The sequence below is a fragment of the Phaethon aethereus genome (genome assembly GCF_964289735.1).
Source record: "Phaethon aethereus genome assembly, chromosome: 17".
Classification (NCBI taxonomy): Eukaryota; Metazoa; Chordata; class Aves; order Phaethontiformes; family Phaethontidae; genus Phaethon; species Phaethon aethereus.
In genome coordinates, this window is record NC_138593.1 from 10,778,562 (window position 1) to 10,799,883 (window position 21,322).

General features: G+C 38.7%; 1 protein-coding gene across 1 annotated transcript in view; it reads left to right on the top strand.

The window, feature by feature from the left end:
* Nucleotides 1-8,156, top strand: part of CABIN1 (calcineurin binding protein 1) — a gene marked incomplete at both ends in the record, with an annotated part of 120,477 nt that extends 112,321 nt beyond the window's left edge. Inside the window, 3 exons of the mRNA XM_082007744.1 lie at nucleotides 5,350-5,514; nucleotides 7,314-7,540; nucleotides 8,013-8,156. Of these exons, the coding sequence (XP_081863870.1) occupies nucleotides 5,350-5,514; nucleotides 7,314-7,540; nucleotides 8,013-8,156 (536 nt within the window). The remainder of the gene's footprint in view (nucleotides 1-5,349; nucleotides 5,515-7,313; nucleotides 7,541-8,012) is intronic.
* Nucleotides 8,157-21,322: the final 13,166 nt, after the last annotated feature.

A 21,322-nucleotide genomic window follows, 5' to 3' on the forward strand; every position in this document is an offset into this window, starting at 1 on the left:
TCACACTGACTTCTGTGAAGAAAATTAACTCTGTCCCAGCTGAAACCAGGACAGCAGGTCAGCATCCTTAACCAAACTGTGCTCAGATGAACCAGCCTGTGTTGCAGTGCAGTCTTTCCGTTGACTTAGTAGCACAGTGTATGAGGAAACTCTGAGCTTCTTCAAATTCAAGCTTTCCATGGCCTTTGCAACTGCTGTATAGGGAAAAAAGCTGTATTAATTCCCAGCACACTGGAGGGCAAGGCAGATGGAATACAGAAAATGAATTTTTTTCACATTTGCACTATTCTTTGGAAATGTGGTAAGATATTTACTCCACTGTGTCAGAGAGCAAAGGATCAGACCCGTTTCAACCACCATGAAAAAAAAAATCATACCTACCTTGTATGGTAAATGAGTAACAGTCAGTTTTGTGAACAATTGCATGTGCTGTGGGTGGCCATTAAAATACAAAGTAAACCAGTTGTTACCGGGACTTGTAAAATAAGTATTTCCTAGTGTCTGTAGGCAAACAGAATTCAATCCTTACCCTTTTGAAGTGGTTAGAAGGCGAGGTAGTACAGATTTACTAAATCATCGTAATGTATATTCAGGCTTTTTGTCTTGACACACAGAACTGCTGGGGAAAGTGTTTTGCAGAGGGATGAAGTGGTGCAAATCCTTTATTTAAGCACTTGAAGCTGTTGTCTGTTCATTTCTCCAAGCATTTGCTTTTGAAATCGTGTTAGTATTCTGTCGTGGAGTTCAAAGCTCAGCTCCTTCCTTTTTCATTAAATGAAATGGTGTTTTGTGCATGCACTTTAAGTTGCTTGTATCCTTTACATATCTGCTATAATACTTCAAACTGTTTCCGTCAGAAACTGGAAAACATTTTTTTTTCCAGGTGCTAGTCACATTTTCTGGGCTTGTCTTTCAGTTGTCATGTAATAGGTTTAGTGCATGACTAAAGGATTTTTTGAAATTCCATGTAAAATGTTTTATAACACTGTAATGTTAATGGGTCTCATACCTGACAGCATGACAAAATCAAATGATTAAGTGTCCAGTGCAGTGCAGAGAGAGAAGAGCATCTGTTTACTGGTTACAGTACTACTGCTTTTAAACTTTCTCCACATCTGCAAATTGCCAAGTGAATATTTTTGACGGTGTTATTTTTCATTTTATACACATCAGAATAGCAAAGTAAATTGTCTCATTATAGAAACGGTTGCTGGAGTCGTATAATCTATATGTTTTTATAGTGTGTGGATATATGTATATAGTGTATTCTCTGTATGAAGAGAGACTGAGAGAGAGAATATTAACTGTGATGAAGTCATGAACCCAGGCGCCCGCTATAGGCATCTGCAAACACTGGTTACCCTGGCAACAAGTGGAAAGAGGTTGGAGAGGAAAGCTGGAGTAGGTTGTTGCATTGAATTGTTTTCAGCTTGTTTCTTCCTCACTAAAGCAGGGAGATGTTGAAAGGTATGATGTCCCTATTTCTATGTGTATACTATTTTATATGTATTTAGACAGTTGTTGGGAAAGGGAAGGCTAAAAAAAATACTTGTAATTCAGCTCGATTGGAGATCAACTTTTCAATATAAATAATAATAATAATATGCGTTGCAAATCTGTGGTTTTTCTATGTGCTTAATTTTGCTGTGTTATGTTGTAAGGTGAGAGTGCTAAATGGATCTCCAGAGTACAGTACCTGTCCCATCTTCAGCCTGGAGACAAGTGACTGCTGCATATTATGTCTTCAGAAACTGATTTTATTTTAAACTGGGTTTGTAGAGCTAATGTTTGAAAACCTGCCAGGACAGTACAAGTACTGGGTGTTACCAAAAGATTTGTTAGCTGATACTAAACCTGAGCTTCTGAACACCTTTAGGATGTGCTGTACTTATATTCTTGTGCTCTTGCACTTGTGCAGAATATTGTGGCTCATGAGTTAGTGGAATCTTTACCTCCCTGGGGAAAGTTTTTATTAGAAAAACTAGGGCATTATATTCAGGGCTATAACAGCATCTTCCACAAGACAAATATCAAGATACTCTCTTCAGAAATCTGTTGTAGACAAATAGTAGGAGATCCAACTGTGTGTTTCTTCTTGATTGTCCTTCTCTCTTTTGCCCTTTTTGTCTATAATGAAAAAAGATCTAATAAATATGTGCCTTGTTTAGAGTATAAATAGTATAAATTGATATATACACCTGAAACAAGAAATTCTTGTCATTTGCAAGAATTTTTTAAAATATCTTGTTCTTTAACTTTATTTTTAACTTAGAAATAATGCCACTCAAGTGACTAAAAAAAAAACAAACCCACAACTAAAAATTGCACAGTCCTAAAAGAATAAGGTATGTGACCTGGTCAGGGGATAGAATTCAGTCACTGTGTATTTAACACATCTGACGGCAAGAGATTGATTAACAGACACTGGTTCTTGATTTCTCATGTACTGAAAGACACAGCCTAATAGAATATTAACAAGTGCTGTTTCCAGAAGTGCAGTGATAGAAATACACACTTAGTGTGCCAGACTCCTGCCCTTTCATTTCCATCTATTTCTACATGAAAAAAGGCTGACACATAATTTTGTTCAAATTAAATGTAATTTTACTACACTATAAAACTGGATCTTCAAAACTAACAAAAACAAGTATGATATGGAAGATGGAGATGCTTATGAGTGTGATGATTGGTCATAGAAGAACATAGACTGATAGCAGTCTTGTAGCATCTTCCTAGAAATGGGCTGCTCAAAAGAGCTTTTGTCAGTGGGGCATGATTTAGTTAAAATAAAGCACAGCAAATCAGTTTAAGCAGTGCTATATTTTATAATTAAGATTATAAGATTATAAAGATTATAATTAATTATAATTAATTACATTTATAGAATTTATTTATATAATTATTACTTAATAATTTATTATAATTGATTATTATAATTAAGATTATAATCAGCATAAGAGGTAGAGTTTTGTCATTAAAACAATAATGCAAATCAGAGCTCTTACTCTGAATGGTGAGCTAATAAGTCCCTAATGTAATTTAGCAGTTGAGTACATATGAAAGTGTTCTCACTTAGCAGTATGGTTGAGGCTATAGGCTATGCAGTTTATTTGTATATAGTATTGTATCTGCTAAATTAATTACTGCTTTTTTATTCTTGGCTGTGTCCTGGTTTTGGCAACAGGTTAATAAGTGGATAAGAAAGATTCTGTTAGTACTTACCCTAGATACTTAAGACTGTGAGTTTGGAGTGCAGGAGTAAGTTGAAAAGGGGTTGACTACTTAGCTGTGTTGTAGGGAAATCTCCTGAAATCGTCATTTTCATCTTGCTTTTCTTCAAATGTTCATGTAATGTTTCTTTTTATCTTTGGATCAAGTTTCTTGTAGCTATTTCAGTGTGGAAGTCTTCTGGGTTTATGCTACAGCTTATTGTCAGATGCTAGCAGTATAATGGGATATGTGTATATTGGCTTCAGGCCATGCTAGGGCTGATCGGTCTTCATACAGTCTCTTGTACTTTGTCAGCATGTAGTTAAATCATACGTGCATGTGGTATAAAGGGCAGGCAAGTACACAAAATGATCCTTCAGCTATCCTCTGCTGCTTAAACAGGGAAACAATGAATTATGATTTTCCTAGTCAAGATTCCTGTAGTTAAGTACTTCCTTCTGTGGTGTTTTTAAGCTGACTTGGTCTGTTAATACAGTATATGTATACCTGCAACTATTATTTTCCTGCTTCCAATGCTGTATTTTGAAGTATCCATAGAGAGGTGTGAAAGAGAGTGCTGAGAATGAGAACTACATCCTTCTGCATTAGACCTTTCCATTTTGTGCTTGAGAGTGAGTAGAACATCACAGAACAGAAGCTGCCTGTGATTTGTGCTGTAGCGTGTGACCTTTCCTTTTCACGAACTATTGGAGAATTCTCTACAAGCAAACTCATTTATCCTAAGGCTTATACTTGCTATCAGCTACAAGTTTAGATGATGGGTTCTTTTCTTTACCAATGAAAATTAGTGGATGAAAGAACATATGGCCTGCTTTGGTAAGCCTTTTGTTGTACAAATTTCAAGAACCCTAGAAGATACAATTCATTAAGAAAGTTGCATCTTTCAAACTGCATTGATCTGACTTTTACCAAGCTGTTAAGCAGTAATGTAAGTTCTGCAAGGGGAACTCCCATACAGGAGAATTATTACCATGGTAAATTCCAAGTTCTTATCTACATTGATGAAGATGGAGAAGTGTTTTCAATACTTGAGGGGGTGAGAGTATTTTTCCAATGAGGAAAGTTGGAAATATATCCTTTTAAGACATCATACTTTCAAAATCCTAAGTTTAGAATATGGACATACAAAGAATTTTAGAGCAAGTCAGGCTGTGAATATACATTGCATCTGTTGGTCTGTGACAGATGCCTGTGCACACCTTAGCCTATGTAAATATAAGGTGATTGAAACTAGACTAGACAGCCCTTTGTTTTTGAAAAATATCTTCATTTTTATCAGAGAATGTTTGTCTGTCCATAGCCTTGAAAGGCTAGCTGCTGTTTCAGTCTGCCCTTCCCAGAAAGGGCATCAGTAGCTCTCAGTAGTTCAGTGAAAATTGCTTGTTATGTGCAATACGCAACTCAGTGTGTAAGAAAACTGGTTTAACACTGCATTAATTTAAAAGCAGATACAGCTGGTTTGTAATAAAGAGGTTGTACACACACGCACAGAGGTTCTGAGTTAGAAACATCCCAAGTTCTGGAATAGCAACAGGTGGGAATTTTAGTCTATTTATACAGCTACAGTGGACCTATTGGTGAAAAGTGGGCATTTAATATAACTTGATATTGGTTTCATAAAAAACCCAGATTTGGCCCTGTTACTGGATGTGCACAGTAATTAATCTTACCAGTAAGCTGCACTTCGGTGTAGCATGTACCTGTGGCTGCAGATCAGGGGGGACCCATTGATCACAGCTGGCTTACCATTAAGGGTGATGGATTTTGCTCTGCATGTGTGGCAGGTCAACCCTCACATCTCCAAAGGAGTGGTCAGTTGCATGTGTTTTTCTTGTAGATGTGCAGAGATAACAAAATGTCATACACAAGAATTTTTTCCTTTTGCTTTTTAAATTACTTTTTCTTAAGAGTTTGAGTTGATGGCACCAAGTATGAAAAAGTTGGTAGTGCCATCTTAGCTTGCCCGTATTTAATTTCAACTCAGTCATGTTAGAGCTGAGAAATAGAGCAACGGTTAAAAAATAATTTCTACCAGTTGGTGAGACAGCAAAAGGACTGAGTCTTAGGAGAAGAGATCAGGATGTCTCTTAATCTGTGAATTATATTTCATTAATAAAGAGGAAGAAGAGCTTGAAGTGCCTTTGGAAGGGCTTGGATTTCAGCAACAGGAGTCACGGCTTTGTCAGCAGATGAAAATGGCTACTGTTGCACCATCGCCAGAGCCTGTTTGCTGGCAAGTGGAATCAGTGACCAGCACAAATTCGGGACATGTTTGTACCCAAGGTAGGAGCTTTCTGTGCTTCAAATAGTTCTGAAAACGGGTGGTTAGATGTGGATCAATCTGTAGGGATTGACTGACTTGTGATGCATATTTCCTCCGTTTCACTACCTGCCTTCCAGTCAAGTATTCCACAGTTTAGACACATTCCTGGCAATGTCCCAGCTTCATGGGAAAAAGCCTTGTCATCCGTTAATGGTTATTCTTTTTGGTGCATGACTCACATGATAAATACCACGGCAGCAAAGCCAAATAAAAACCTCCCAGTAACAGGCTATCATGCATATAGTTTGTGCATCCTTTAAAGAAGAGTTTTTCTTTTTAATTGAAATCTTACACAGGGCAATATGACAACACTTTGGATTACACTATTGGAATATTTAGCAGAAGGAAACTATTTTTCACAAAACCTGACTCTGAGTAAACATAAAAACCAGCGTTACAGCAGTTAATGCTTTCTATCCCTCCTCTGCCCCCTTCCCAACAGAAGTAGGTGTTGGTGTTTTAATTGAAAAAAAAAAAAGTAAAACTTGGTATTTCAGGCGGTCATAGTGTAGATAGTCATGTTTGGGGTATGTCGTTTTTCCTTATTTGTGAGAGGCAGATTGTCCTGTGTCTGATTACTGCAACATTTCTGATACTTTACTCTGAAATGATCGGCTGCACATGGAGATGGGTCACTAACCTTGATGGAAAGCCATGCCTCATCTGTTGTGGCAGTTCTTACTTTCTTGTGTAATTGAGAGCATATGGTTCAATTTTACATCCCTTAGTAGTTAGTTCTTCAACTGGTTGTTTTTCAGGATAGCATCAGGAAGCTGGCATTTTATTTTTCTGTGTTTAAGTGGCCATGTCAGTTCCAGAAACCTGCAAGAGGACAGACTTGCCAAGGCTGAATCTGAAAAATGTATATGAACACCTGTCATTATTATCACTCTGAGATAGACTCTGGTGTTTTCATTCATGTAACTTTTTAAAAAAAAAGTTTTGACTCCATATGAAGCAGCATTATTAGCAAGAAATAAAAAAATTTCTTTTAACAAATTCTCAGTTTTTAATGCAAAAGCATTGTCTTCTAGTGGTTATTGTTGCGTATATATATTTTTGTAATGTGATAGTGCCTAGGGAAGCACCGGATCCCTGTTTACTTCCTGAGATGAGCCCTGGCTGAGCAAGTTTGCATTGTAAAGACCACAAGCTGAGACACTGAGGAATTACGTGGAAGTGATGCTAACTAGTGTGGCAGACAGTGGCATGAGCACACCGAGGAGGTTTTTATGGCAGGATTCGAAGAGAATAATGAGGACATTTTGACGGGTGTTACCATAAATTTTTCTTAAATTGTTTAGGAGTTGCTATCTCAATTAAAGAGGCAACTTTATGGTGGAGGAAATTAAGACTCATAAGTAAAGCTAAGTAGCTTTATTTGTTGGATTACAGAATGAAGAGGCAGTTAAGGAATGCAAAGATAAGATGGTTGCCTCTGAAACAAGTGGGGAAATGGTGTTTGTGGTTGCCTTCTAACTAGATGTAGATGGGTATGGGTCAGTGCTACACTGCTACTTGTCATGCTTGGTCAGACTGAGTTTCTGCTGTCCAGTAAGATTTTTTTAAAGTTATTACTGGTTTTCAGTTGTCATCATAGTCTTGAGGCACTGTCTTCTTCCATTTCTGAGCCTTAATTAAAGCAAGGCTTGAAGAAAGGCCTTTTGAGCCAGCCATATGTCTAACAATGAACTGTTCCCTCTTTGACATCTGAAATCCTAGCTAGCTTCCTAACTTTTTTTTTTTTCTTTCTGTTTAGCCTCCAGTTCCAAGCCTGAACTCAGCTCCAGTTCACAGACTTCGGGAAGTCAGCAGAACAAGACAGATGGCACCCGAGTAAAAACTCGCATTCTGCCCAACATGCCAAAGCTTTTCATACCTTCATCTGTCACCAAATTTCCACCTGAGATCACTGTCACTCCACCCACTCCCACCCTCCTTTCTCCAAAGGGCAGCATTTCAGAAGAGACCAAGCAAAAATTAAAGGTAATAAAAGGGAAACAGTAATTTATTTAGATTTATTGTTTTTATCTTAATTCTTCCCTCAGTAAAATACTTGTATGAAAGGAGCAACAGTTCCTGTCCTCCATTCATAACCAGAGATAGAATAAGTAGTGGAAGTAGATGCTAGCTGTTATCAGCAGGAGACAGTTTCAAAGGACTGGTGAAATATTGGCTATGGGTGAAATCATAGCTATTCTAGTCCTTAACCCTTTTCTGAGGGAATTAGAAAGAATTGCAAAAATGGGTGAGTAAGCTAGTGCAGCCAATGCAATTCTTAGGTTAGTGAAAGCTACCGGAATCTTAACCTGTGGGGAAGCCTACTGGTAAATGTTATGTTGTTTCTCATTAGGGCACCATATCTCTTATAGAAGTAAGAGGTGGCATTTATCCCTGTGATCACGGGTTTATCTTGACTATTTAGCAATATATTCTCTCTCTCTCTTTTGGGGATCAGTCTGCTATTTTGTCTGCTCAGTCTGCAGCGAATGTAAAGAAGGAGAGCCTTTGTCAGCCAGCTTTGGAAATCTTAGAGACCTCAAGCCAGGAGTCCTCACTGGAAAGTGATACTGATGAAGATGATGACTACATGGACATATGAATGAATTCTGGCCACCATCAACACCAACCATATAACCATTCTTCTTGTTGCCAGCATCTCTGGTAGTTGAAACATCATCTTTGGCATTACTCTCCATTTAATCTGCATCATTGTGTTCTTCACTTTCATTACCTTTGTTATCACCACTACCACTTGTATTGCCTTCAAAATCTTTGCCATTCTCCCCATCATGGTGCTTGATGGAAAGAATGTTTGTTTACCAGGCAGTTAATTAATTTGGACCACACTGTCACCTTTAACTTCAGTAAATGCAAGGACGTTTTAAGCTGCAATTCACATCTCTCTACTGTTCCTGCTTCTTCAAACCAGAGCCTTGAGAGTCACTCCAGTAGCTCATTTCTATAGCATTTTCTTCCTTTTAGTTGTCATTTTGCATTTTCCCCACTAGTTAAGTTTTTCTCCCAATAATTCAACAACCTACTATCTGTCTAGCCATGCCACGATTAGTCCAACAGCTCCTGTTAAGGTGAATGGTTTAGGAAAAATTTGCTGAGCTGGTGGAGGTTTCAATTGCATCAAGAAAGTCTATGGCTCTGTGGGGCGAGAAGGGTGAGCTGAGAGTCTGTCGGCTCCTTGGCACCATTGGGTGCTGCTTTGGAATTTGACTTGGTCACAATAAGCAAAGAACCAGCTTTTCAAGGCAGACAGAGAGGTTGGCCTCCTGTTTGTGCACATTTCACACCAATGTATGAGGTCCAGCAAAAATTATCTACCTGAATGTTGGCTTAAAGAACTGATCTTTCCAGAATTGTCTTACAGTCCTTTCTCTTCTAATGCCTTGGACAAGCGTTTTGAATTGGTGGCTAGATGATATTTTTATGGCGGTATTGAAAAAGCTTGAAAGATTTCAATACCATTTCAGTTATGTCTGTTTTTTACAGAATGACACAAAAAGGTGTTTTTTATCTATATGCAGAAGGACTGCTCACAGTTATTTATATGAGGAAATAACGGTAACCAAGATCCTTTTTTTCTACTAAATGTTACCTTTGTAAAATAATGAATGCAAACCATGCAAAAAAAAATACGTCACACTATATCTACGCACGCGTGCGCCCACACACATATATATGTGTATGTACATATATATATGTATGTATATGTAAAAAGAAAGTGCATATAGCTTGCAATGTTGGATTTCTTTGTGTTTGGGGAGGTGATTTTCTGTAAAATGCAGAGCTTTGTATAAACTTCTGTTTTTCTAATAAAGTTGAAATGTACTGTTGTCTCTGTTCACCTGAGAGGACAAGGTGCCATCGTTCTGGAAAAAGTACTCCTCCTCCCTTCATTTTATTTCTTGGATGAGAAGGTAGTGGAGGAAGGGGTGGGGGGAAGCCTCTTCCTTTTCTGAAGACTGCCAGAGCTGTTTGGATGGGTTTGGTCTTGTGTGACCCAGAACCCAGGTCAGCCAGTGTTGCCAAGATTGCCTGCAGTGGGTTCACTTCCCCATTGAGACATGATCCGAATTCTTTTTCACCTATTGGAATATCTTGGAATGCTGATGAACAACATGGAGGAAGGCAACACATGGTGAATGGGATCACATATTTGGCTGTACAGATTGGCATTTAATCCACTATTACAGTGATTGCTCTCATTCACAATGGTAAATGGACTGTGGATAAAAAGAAGCAGCATCAGACTTTGTATTGCAAGTTTATTCTCATATTCTGGGTTGTTTGTTTTGAACAAAATGTAATTTATAAGCGAGTGTGTCATTCTTGGGTGTATTAGCAACTGTTCATGTAACTTGTTCACTTACCGCAAGTGATAGGTGAGCTGGATACAACTGATGTGGAAAAGGTCACGTAACTGAATGGTGAAAAGCAGATGGGTATTTTCAATAGTAATATGTTTCCAGTGTTCTTTAATTTGGTGTAAGTTATTATAAGTACAGTGTCTCACATACTGTATGGTCATTAACTGGTAATAGGCTAAGGTGGCTTTAGGTAACCAGGCGTGATCTTCATTTTTTTAGAAGATAACACAGGGAAAAAAAATTAACAGTTTAGGAGAAATGGAGCACAACTTGGAGGATGTAGTTCTGAATAGGGCTCTTTTACCCAAATAGAATAGACTACATAGGCATTTTGGCTAATGTATATTCTTAAATGTAAGATCACATTTAAATTCTTAAGTCTGCACTTCTTGCCTGGTTTTGATGCATTTGATTTTCTTAATTGAATCTGGTCACTGAAAATCGTTGTTTTCCTGTGTTATTCTTAAGGATTCCTTGGCATTAGGCATTTTGCTTTTTTTTTTTTCTGCAAAGCTTACTAAAATGCCTGATCTTCAGCTTTCTTTTAACTTCTAGTCCTGCTTTTTGAGAAGGATTTAATTTTTTGCGGTTAAGGAAAGTTAGAACAGTAAGTGAAACTGTTCCTGTCAGCAAAGAGAGCTGAATTTTGCTAATCTGCTCTAAACTCATTTTAATCTTCAAACTACGCAACTGCGCAACTTGTTTTATTCTATATTAAAAACCTCTTACCTGTTTTTTCCTTTTTTTAATCAACGATCTTTTATTCCCATTACGCGCTTGCATAGCTCAAGGACTTTTTCTCAAGCTCAAGCAGTTACTAACTACGCAGGCCACCTCCTTCAAATCTTGCCCTTCTGCTAATGACTAAATAGTGTGTTGCTCAGCTGTGGGCCATCTTCCACAGTGGGTATTACTGCTGATGTGTGCTAAAGGAGCCATTCTTCTGTATGTGTGAAATCATCTCTGTAAGTACAATTTATGTAGTTCTTCAGTTCAAGGAGCCGTATTCTGGAGCGAAGATGCTAAGATCACTGGATGCGTTTACATACATGTTTGTCTGAATCACCATCCATAAAAGTACTTGGAGCAAGAACTTCAAATCCTTACAAACGGAAGTATTCACTTAATATGGCATCTTCTGAAGCCTGGTAATAAAATTTTGTGGAATTTTCAAGAAAAAAAAAGCATTATGGTAAAACGGCAGTTTTACTTGAAGTAACTTCTTTTATTTCAGTCTAATCCTAGTTGTAATAGCAAGTACAGGCAAGGTCCAACTTTCCAAGTTGCATATCAAATGTAAACACAACACCTATCTTCAGGATTTACTGGGTAACTGTTGCTTCCGAAATCTCAGTGTTCCCAGGTGTCTTTCTAATGTGCCAGACAAATAAATGGCAGCTACTGATATATATTGCTTCTGTATTCTGTTTGGTTTGCTTTGGTTTTCCCTGTGAAGCTATAGGGACAGGAATGTCTGGTGCCTAAAGTAAACTTAAAGGTAAGGTCCGTGACCAAGGGCGGGGGGGGGGGGGGGGGGGGAAGCTTTTACTTCTGTCTGTCTGTCTTTCGTGTGTGTGTCCTCAATGGATTAAAAAGCAAATCCGTTTTGGCTACTGAAAAGCCAAACTGTTAAGACTTCCAGGCAAATAGCAAAACTGGTTTTGTTCCAAAGCAAATGGAAAAAAGAAATTACTTTGAATTGGATGTTGAGAGCAGTTTGTGGATAGTTGATACACTTTCTGTGCTGTTATTGGGCATTGTTTTTAGCCATGGTAAGACATCTTTTGCTGATTGCGATTGTTAAGGTATATAGTACTGGGATTTGGCTGTGTTTAATGCCACTTCATTTCCTGGCACAGGGTTTATATAATCTATGTATAGTTAAGACCATCGAGAATTTATATCTGAGGCAGGGACTAGTGTTTTACTAAGAATTAATTTTGTTTGGCACAGCTTCTGCCCACTGCCTCAGAAATGCCATTCTTCAAAAGCTAATAATGTTTAATTTCACAACAAAAATATCAAATCAAGGAAGATACCGAGTTATCTTCCTTAATTTTATCATGTACTAGGGTTTGTCAGTTGTTGTCTCTTAGTGGTTTTTTTTTTTCTATTAGAATGAGATTTCCACATGAATAATGAAATTTAATGTCTTTTGCAGCCAAAATAAACACCATATGGTCAGGGAGAAAGGGACCAGGAAAAGATGAGGAAGGCATGGCAGCCGAAGCTGATTAGGAGACAAAATGGACTGAATGGAAACAGAGGGGCGAGGTGAGAATAGACATAAGTCTTACCATCCAGGGTGGGATCACACCGTCGTTAAATTCAGCACTCTGGTTTTGGCAGTGGTGTTGATATCTCAATGAAGGTGAAAAATCTGTGGTGCATGTAGCTTTTGTGTACAGTGTTATATACTGAGCATAGCTCATTTCTGTTCATTTTTTTAAGGAAAAAGGTGACAGGGTAGAGTTGGGATGCTCAGAAGAAAAAGCAGCAGGCATAAATCTTATGATCTCTTACTTAGTTGTGTAAAGCTGGGATGAAGAAGCTTTGTTCTTGCAGTTGAAGATGATGGTAAGAACTTCAGCGTAGGTGTTGCGTGTTAATTGCCATCTTTCTGTTTCTTCTAGCTGATGACTAGGAATCCACTAATGCTAAGCTTTGAAGTGTGTCTCAGGATTTTGGGAGTAACCTTGGGGTACTGTACGCCAGGCTGTACAAGCCCAAATGAGGACTCTGAGAGAACTTCCCTGTGGGGGACTCGGCTGTCGTCGTTGCAGGGCACAGTGCAACAGGTAGCATTGTGAAGGGTAACAGACCAGCGTGTGAGGTTTGTTGGCTTCTGGAGGACGACTTCTCTTCACTTGAATGGCTTACATTAATGTTTAGAGACTCCAGGCAAATCTTGCCAGAGATTTAAAGACACATTTCTCCTTGGATAGACATTTTTATTCCTGCTGCTGTTTATCTAGTGCATGTATGAGGATGACACCCCATCAGCAGGCGCTTGTTAGCCAACTCCAGAACCCCTGTTCCACAGTTTTCAGAGCTGTTTTAGAGCTCACCAGCAGCTGTGCAGCTTTGTTCACGTGACGGGGGTATCTTGCTGCCTGTGGATTTCTTTTGGCCACAGCTGACCCTTAAAAAAAGAGTTGGGGCCTTAAAGACTATATATGGAACGTGCATGTTTGTTTGATTCCCCCCATAGGGCCATTTATACCAAGTACATGAGCTGTTTGCCATGTCTTTAAGAATTCAGTGTTTGCAGGGGCTCCGATGCAGGCTCAGGCTGCAACCTTGCAATGCGCAGGTGCAACAGCACAGTAGCTATGGATGTCAAGGGGCTGTTCTTCATACTATCTCAAAAATAGTTTCTAGCCTATGGATGGATTTACTCCTAATGATACATCATGTATGAATAAGAACTCGCTGAGTGCACTCTCAAGACTGAGAGTGCATCGCTATGTAGCCGTGTGCCCAGAGTTGATCCTGTGTCGTTTGGGAGCTACACTGTCTGCTCTGGTAGCGCTAGAGGGGGCCCTAGGATAGAGACGAAAAAGGAGGAGGAAAAAAAACCGGGGTGGAGTGGAAAAAGAAGGGAAAAAACCAACCCACACCAAACACAAAAATGGGTGACCAGGATCTATGTTTAAACTTCCGAAAGACTGAATTACATTGCTGTTTTTGACCTCGCTTAGTTCTAAGGGCCTTCTGCTACTGTACCATATGTCCTTTTCATAATACATAGTTTGATTCCAAGCAGAGGGAATGAGAATCCTCATAGTCTGTTTACAGGATTCTGTCCCATGTTCCTGGCCACAGGGGGAAGAAAAAAAAAAAGCTCACTTTGTTACCATTAATATTGCAACTTAGCAGGAAAACAGGTCCGCTATATCCTTGCTTTTCATGGGAAATCTGTTTGTTACAAAACTATGTTTTTCCCTTTTTTTTTTTTTTTTAAATTCCCTTATAAGAAGCCTACTGGGTGTTTTCTATTTTCTTAATGTGTAGCATATTATATTGGGGGAGAGGAAGAGTTCTTTTGACAGTTAATCTTGTGTAAAAGGACTTAAATAATGCTTTCAGCTTCGTTAGTGTAAATCCTGATTAATTCAGTCCTGGTTCATTGCAGTGGCATGGGATTTGTACCAGTGTAACTGAGCCCAAGAGTAGATGGTAAACACACAACTCATGGATCTGTGTTTTGAGATAGTTTTGTTAAAGTAAAATTCTAATTAGGGACAAAAATGTGTATGAAAATGATGAAAGAAATATGTAGCTTTCAAGTTGGGGGGGAAAAACCTTGCGTAACAGTCTCTGTTATCTAAAGTAGCCAGGAGGTAAGATGAAGTACTGTAGTCATCTTGCAGAAATGCACATGAAATGGGATGGTGAGATGGAGCTGAGGCCACGAACTGACTGTAGAATCAGAAAAAAAAAAAGTCATTTCTACAAGGGGAAAAGTAAAATCACGATTCTGCCTGCATTTAAGATTTATCTGCACAATTAAATGATTGTGTGTATAGCTTGGTACAAAAGCATTCAATTATATAATCCCAGTGGGAGCAACACTTCACAATGTCTGAGTACACTGTCTTACTGAAGGAAACTGCCCATCTAAAGCCAAGTCAACATATATGGTAAAAAGTAGTTTTTGCTCGCAGATTAGACACTGATATCCCCCTCTCAATTTGTATTTCTCAGCCTATTTTTTTCTCTCCCTTGTCTTTCACAGACCCTGCAAACAACACTGAGTTCCAGTATAAATGGCATATAAACAAAGTTCATATATGGTATAAGCATATGAGAACCACATTGGAATGGTATTGATTTAATTTTAGAGTAATATTATTCTAACTACAAGTGCAAGGCCATGCAGCAGGCCAAAGGCATTTTAGACATAATGCTTCCTGTGTGAGTGCTTAATTGTTATGTATAACTGCAGTTAGCGTAAGAACCTGTCTACATATTCACATTCTTTTCTTTTTACTTCTCTGAGGAGGTTTTTGACAGATATGGAGGACTGTTCACAAGAAACAATATGCAACGGAGTTTTGTTTGCAAATACGCATTGCACGAACTAGTATCTAATATAGCAGTGAACACATACTGTTCAGTAATAATTAGTAAAGGATGTTGCATGAGCAGAAAAGCTTCATACTTTAGAAATGTTCTTTGATTCCTTGTAATGTAAGTCCCACCAGAGATTTAATTTCCTTAAGTTACACGTTAATATATATGAAGAGCCACATTTTCTCTTCTAAATGCATGGGTACCCACAAAATGTAACTCCTTCAATAAGATTGCAATGATCCTTTTCCTTTCCCCTTAAGAGATGGCACTAGATGTATTCTCAAAGAATAGCTTAATGTGTTAATTGAGCCAACATATAAAACCACCATGCTGTATGAATGTCAGAAAGCAGTAGTTTGAATATGGAAATTTGTCACTTAGGAATGTCTAGACTGTATATTAGATTTCCATTAAGTTAGAGTGGGCTAGGGAAAAAAAAAGGTTTAGAAATTCATAGTGGAAGTTACTGAGCTTACAACATCAATTTGCAACGCTACGCTGTCAAGTAATCAATGCAAGTTCAAACAAATAACAGTGCTGCTATGACCTTCCCAATAGACGGCACTGCTGGAAATGCTTCCTATACTCAATAAGTAAATGGGCTTTCCCGGGAGCAAAACAAAGAGTCTGACCTCTTGTCTCACAGTAAGTAGCAGCGGTATAATACGATTTTTCAGTTTGGCTTTCTTGAACATAACAGCTTGGGGTTGCACATCATGAAGTATTGCTGCAAAAAGAAGTGCAGGAGTTTCTTGTTGATAACCTGGGTCCATTGATCCCCTTGCTTTGCTAGCATAAAAAGAAGCCTTTAAACTCTGCCAAGTGCAGTTAGAACTAGCCATTGGCTGTCGGCTCGCATTTTAACTGTGAGAAGACAGAGACATGGGTCTTTCTATAGAAGCCAAACAAGCCGAGTGCATTTACTGGTAACACTCTTGAATGCATTGTGATGCTTTTCATTGTCTCTAAGATCAATCTTCCAATAAACTGAGCAAAGATTCTCCTACAATGGCAAGATTTACCAGGCCTGTACTTTTTTTCTGAAGTTTTTAATATAGAGGGTTTTCTCAATGTAAGAAGAAAACGAGAAAGCAGTGCAGGATTGCTGGAAAGCCTGCAGCCTCAGTCATTTCAATCCCTCAGTGTCTTCCATGGCCTCCCCCTTGGCTGCAAATATGTCCTATTCAGCTGGGGTGGCAGGTGCTCAGCCTGGTCTGAGCACTGCAACCCTCCCGCTGCAGGAGCAGAACAGCTCCCAGGCTGAGCTCCTCGGACGTGTGTATTGGCAGCTGTTAAGAGGCAGACACAAGGTCCTTTAACAACTGCACATAATTCAGATGACTGCTCTGGAGATGTTGCTGTCTAACTTAATGAGTTCGCTTTTAGACAATTGATAATTCAATTAAAATGTATGAGAGAGTAAATAGTATGTGCTCGTATGCGCTCCTGCTGCATTTGCTTTTTTAATAAGATCAGTTTCTTGCAATTTCAGTGAAATTCAGAAATATTTACATTACCATTATAATGTCCAGTCTGTGTATATGCTCCCGTTTCAGTAATGAGAACTCAGATACAAAGATGTCACAGTGCAGCAACTGTCGTGTTATCTCGTACTATGAAGACAAATGGAAAAGTAGCTGTAAAGAATGTGAAAGCATGGAAATGTTATTTCCAAGTGCAGAGAGTCTGCTGGGGAAAAGGGAGAGAAGAGGAGGACAATGCTTCTTCTAAAATACGTTTCAGCAAGGTACCTAAATATGAATATAAATGACTACTGTTGATTTCAATGAAGGGCATCATCAGCTTATATTTTACCATAAGCTTACATTGTATACGATTTCTTTAGTGACCTAAAATATTTCTACAACTAAAATTTCAATCGAAAGTGGGTGCTTTAAAAGAAGTAGACTTAACCTCCTTAGTACCTGCAAACTTAAAAGCTCACAGTTAACCACTGAAAAATTCAAAAGGCCAAAAAAAGGTGTAAGTATCTCTGCTGATAAAAATTTCAGCTCAAATGAAATTTGTGGGAAACTGAGTGACTCTAAAGAATAGGCTTGCCTATGGTCGGGTGTGCAAATAAGGTGACAATGTAACATGAGATTTTGATAACAAACCAATCAGAGTAAACAGGAACAAGCTATAATTTTAAAATTGTGCTACGTTGAGAGCAGTATTAAGGAAGTCAAAATTCCCCAATTAATTCTCCCTGAAATTATGATGGCTATGGCATAGAGGTGGACTTCGGAGAGCAATTGGTGTTATCTACATAAGATCCAGGAAGGGAGATCATTAAATGAAGTTCTGTTTAGTGATACCTGTGTTTGTGTGATCCCTGGGACAGGGTGTTTATTAGGACTATAATTTTTTTTAACAGCTTTTCTCCCCATCCCTTAGTGGTTGATATTGTTCCAGCAAGGAAATCCTGGTGGCTTTTAGAACAGTAGCAGCAGAGCTGGTGATACTTACTGAATATGATGCACTAGAAGCTGTCTCATTCTTGGTGTGTTCTCTGTCTGAGCTTTGTCAATATTCACTTTCCATACCTATTTCATAATAACACCATTGATTTATTGGTTAAATCATAAGGGTCAAAAGAACTGAATTGTGCATCAGAGCTTTCCCACTAGCTGGTGAGTTTTTCAATTAGCCATTTATATTCCATTTTCTAGCTCTATAAAATGAAAATTACTTGTAAAAAAAAAAAAAAACCCAAACAACCCCACCCTAAATGGCCACTGAATTTGAAGCTAGGACATTTTTATATATCTTAAATTGTTTACAATTTTATCTTCTAACCAATTTTGGTTAAAGCAATGGCTTTTTTCATTTTGAGTGAATTAATACTAATATCCACTAGGAACTGCTCCCATAGTTGAATTAAACAAGAGTGATAGAGAAAGTCACCTGAGGTTTTGTCATGGTGAATAATACAGAACTTCCCGTGAGCAGAATTCTGAAGAAGACAAGTGTAGTTTTTTGGAGAGTCCTTAGCTCTGGTTGCTGAGAAATTGGGATAATTCAGTGCAGCAAAACCAAGTCTTTTTTTCTAATCAAGACCCACTTGGATTTTTCACTTTTGCCCATTCCTTGGTTGAAATTTCCTGTGTCTTATAACCATTTAACAATATGTTACTAACCATCCTAACCATCCGTTATGTCCTGCCTTACTCTCTTTTAGATGAAAGAGCCATGTAAAAAAATAATACACCAACCCCTGTGACTGAATTTGAGCGATAATGTCAATGGAATTAACACATTGCCGTTGTTGAATGGTCTCCTGTGGCTATATAAACATCAAGGTAACACATTTCCAAAGCATAAGACATTACTGCTGCGATAGTGTTGTTTTGAGAATATTTCCTTACTGCCAAAATACTGATGCAGATTTAGTGTTTTGCCTGGTGGAGGATGATGTTTTTTAAAAAAAAAAAAAAAAAAGGTTGATTTTGCTGCTTTTATTTTTGCTGAATTCTGGTTTATTTGCTGAAGAAAATCTATTACGTTGTTTAGCTAGACATGGAATGAGAGTGCAAGTAAGTTGAGGTTTCTTTAATATGACCTCTTATTGACAAATGCATTTAAATGACAGTTCTCTTAAGGGCCTTATTCCATTTCTGAAGAAGACCTTCTAGAAAAGCTGGGGCAGAACTGCCTTCAGGAAACGTGGGATTCTTCAGCCTGGGGAGAGTGTGCTCAAGAATAATTGTCTCTGCACTAGCTTCAGACATTAGCATAACTTCCATTTCTGCAAACAGAAATAGAAAGTCTTGTATATCTTTGGTACATTGCTGAGTAAAATGTTGGTAAGATGCAAGTTTCAGTTTTAACTTTGAGAATGGCAAGCAAATTGTGAGGCCAGACTAGTCAGATAACTTTTTAACTGTGATCATCCCACTGTAGGCTCGTTGTCACTGCCTCATTTAATTCCTTGTGTTACAAAACCAATGACAATGGCTGCATTACAGAAGCCAGAGCTGGTCAGTTAGGACATACACGTAACAGTAATGATTTCCTCTATTGGGAGCTTCCTGATCCCAGTTGCAAATAGAAGAACAACCTGTATTTCTGGAAGTATATTTTCATTTGTCTTCAGTCAAGAAAAAATTCAGGTAGTAAGTGCTAAACCAGAACTTTTTATCTGACAAGTTCCCTTCCTAAATACTCCTTGTTATGTGAGTTTTACTTCTCTGCAGTCACGTTTAAACAACGAGTCAGTGGGTTTGCTGCATTTCTACTAGTCAGAGACCATAACCCAGGTATTGAAAGGTGGGAAGTCAGTCTCAAGGCTGACCTCACTTACCAGGCAGAGACAGACATATCGCTGTCCAGAATCAATGTGACACTCCCATTGCCTCTACCAGAGCTAAATCAGTTTGGGGAAAAAGGACTCCAGTTTGCAAAGCTGAATCTGGCGTTTTGACGAACATTAGGGCTGAAACAGAAGAGAGGGAGATATTGGCCGTCCTGGTGGTTTGTTGCAAGAACAGCCCTGGGTTGGATTCCTGAAAGACGATGACTTTTTGGCACAGAGGATGATGTGTTTCTGGACTGCTCTTGGGTAACAGGGAGTAGAAAAGAAAGTTGTGATGGGAGGAGATAACCATGGCAGGATTTTGTTAGGACATGGAAAATGACTTGGTGAATCGTGAATGCTGTGCATGATTTAAATACACTAAGTGGATATGGTTTGTGTAAACTGAAGTCCTTTTTCTCCCTTGAGGGCCAGAGGAGAACAGCTAGTAAGCTTTGTGCTTCAGAATTGCAGAGAAACTGCTTCTTTCATCCATGGATCAATCTTTTGTCAGCCCTAACACACTGGCTGATGGCTTTAGTGTATCTCCGCTGTCACCAAAAGGCACTTCTTGGGAAATGAAACTCAGTGGCTCAATAACTTGTCACCTTTCCCATTGCTCTGGCATACGCCTAGGAGAGGGGAAGAGGAGTGCTCTTACCAGACTCAGCAACATTTAGATTGCAGTCATACCTCCCTTGGGAGTCAATAGCTAGTCTTTTGTGAATTACGACATGTGGAAATACAGGATTTTATTTTTGTAAATCCTCAGCTGGGTACAAAAGCTGATGGCAGGACTCCTGAGCCCAGCAAGAGGATACCAATGGCAGAAGCATGCATAGTCTGTTACATTTATTTATTTTTTTTCTTCACTGTGTCGTACCTTTCATTTTTTCCCTTCTTTCTTTCTACCCGCACTTTTCCATACATTTTTCCCCCACCTATCCGCTTTTTATCTTCTTGGGGGGATTTTTATCTTCTTGGATTATCAGAATTCTGATAATCTAAACCAGTCCTCCCAAACTGCTGTCATAACTTCTGCACTTTGTCCTGTAGAGCACAGGCACCCTTTAACCATGAGCAGTTATTTGAAAATGAAGTAGAATACTACCAACTTCTCCAAAACCATATCTGACTGCAGGGATGCAAGCAGGTTTGATACCGTTGTCTAGTCCTCCTGATTGCTTTTGCTGTCTTTGGCTCCAGATCGTTTTGCACTTCATGCACAAATACCAGCCCAGGTTCCACGTGGTGCTGACCAGCACGGATGCCTGCACCTTACCGTGGAGCACAGTAACTGCCTTTACATTCCCAGAAATTATTTTTAAGGCTGTGACAGCCTATCACAATTCCAAGGTGACCTTTTTAATATCCTTTTTTTCATTCTGTTCATTTTTGACTTTGCATGCAACAAAGGAAAATCTCTCAATGCAAAATGTGCATAAGCAGTGAGAAAGAGATGGGCAGAAGTTTGGACTCCAACGTCATTAAGTTGGAGTATATACAATTTAAGTTAATTAATTAAAGTTAGAGTGTATGTATGCAGTTAGTATACTTGATTGTTTTTCTTACTTTAGTCATAATAGAAAACCCTAGAATCCTGCAATGGAATTTTGCCACAGCTTTGTCCAATAGAAGCCTTTGAAACCTCAGACCATTGCAGTGGCGATGCAGAGTGCAGGAGTATTCTCAGCATTTCTTCTTCTGAGGTTGCTTCAGGTTAGCTCTTGATCACCCAGAATTGATGTGGCAGGAATGTCATGCAGAGGTGGAAAAATTAAATGCTGAATTGTCCTGTTATAACTAGTCCTTAACAAGCATATGTGAAATGTATCTAAAGACTTGCATGATCTTGCTACCAGTGTTTCTCTCCTAAATAATTTTTTTAACCCAGTCTCCTGCTTTCAGCCCATCTTGGCAGAAGTGTAGGAGTCACACAGATGTGTTTGGTCCTATGGGTTTCTTGAAAATGCTCTAAGGGGATGGCTGCAACGTGAGTTAACATAATAGTAGACA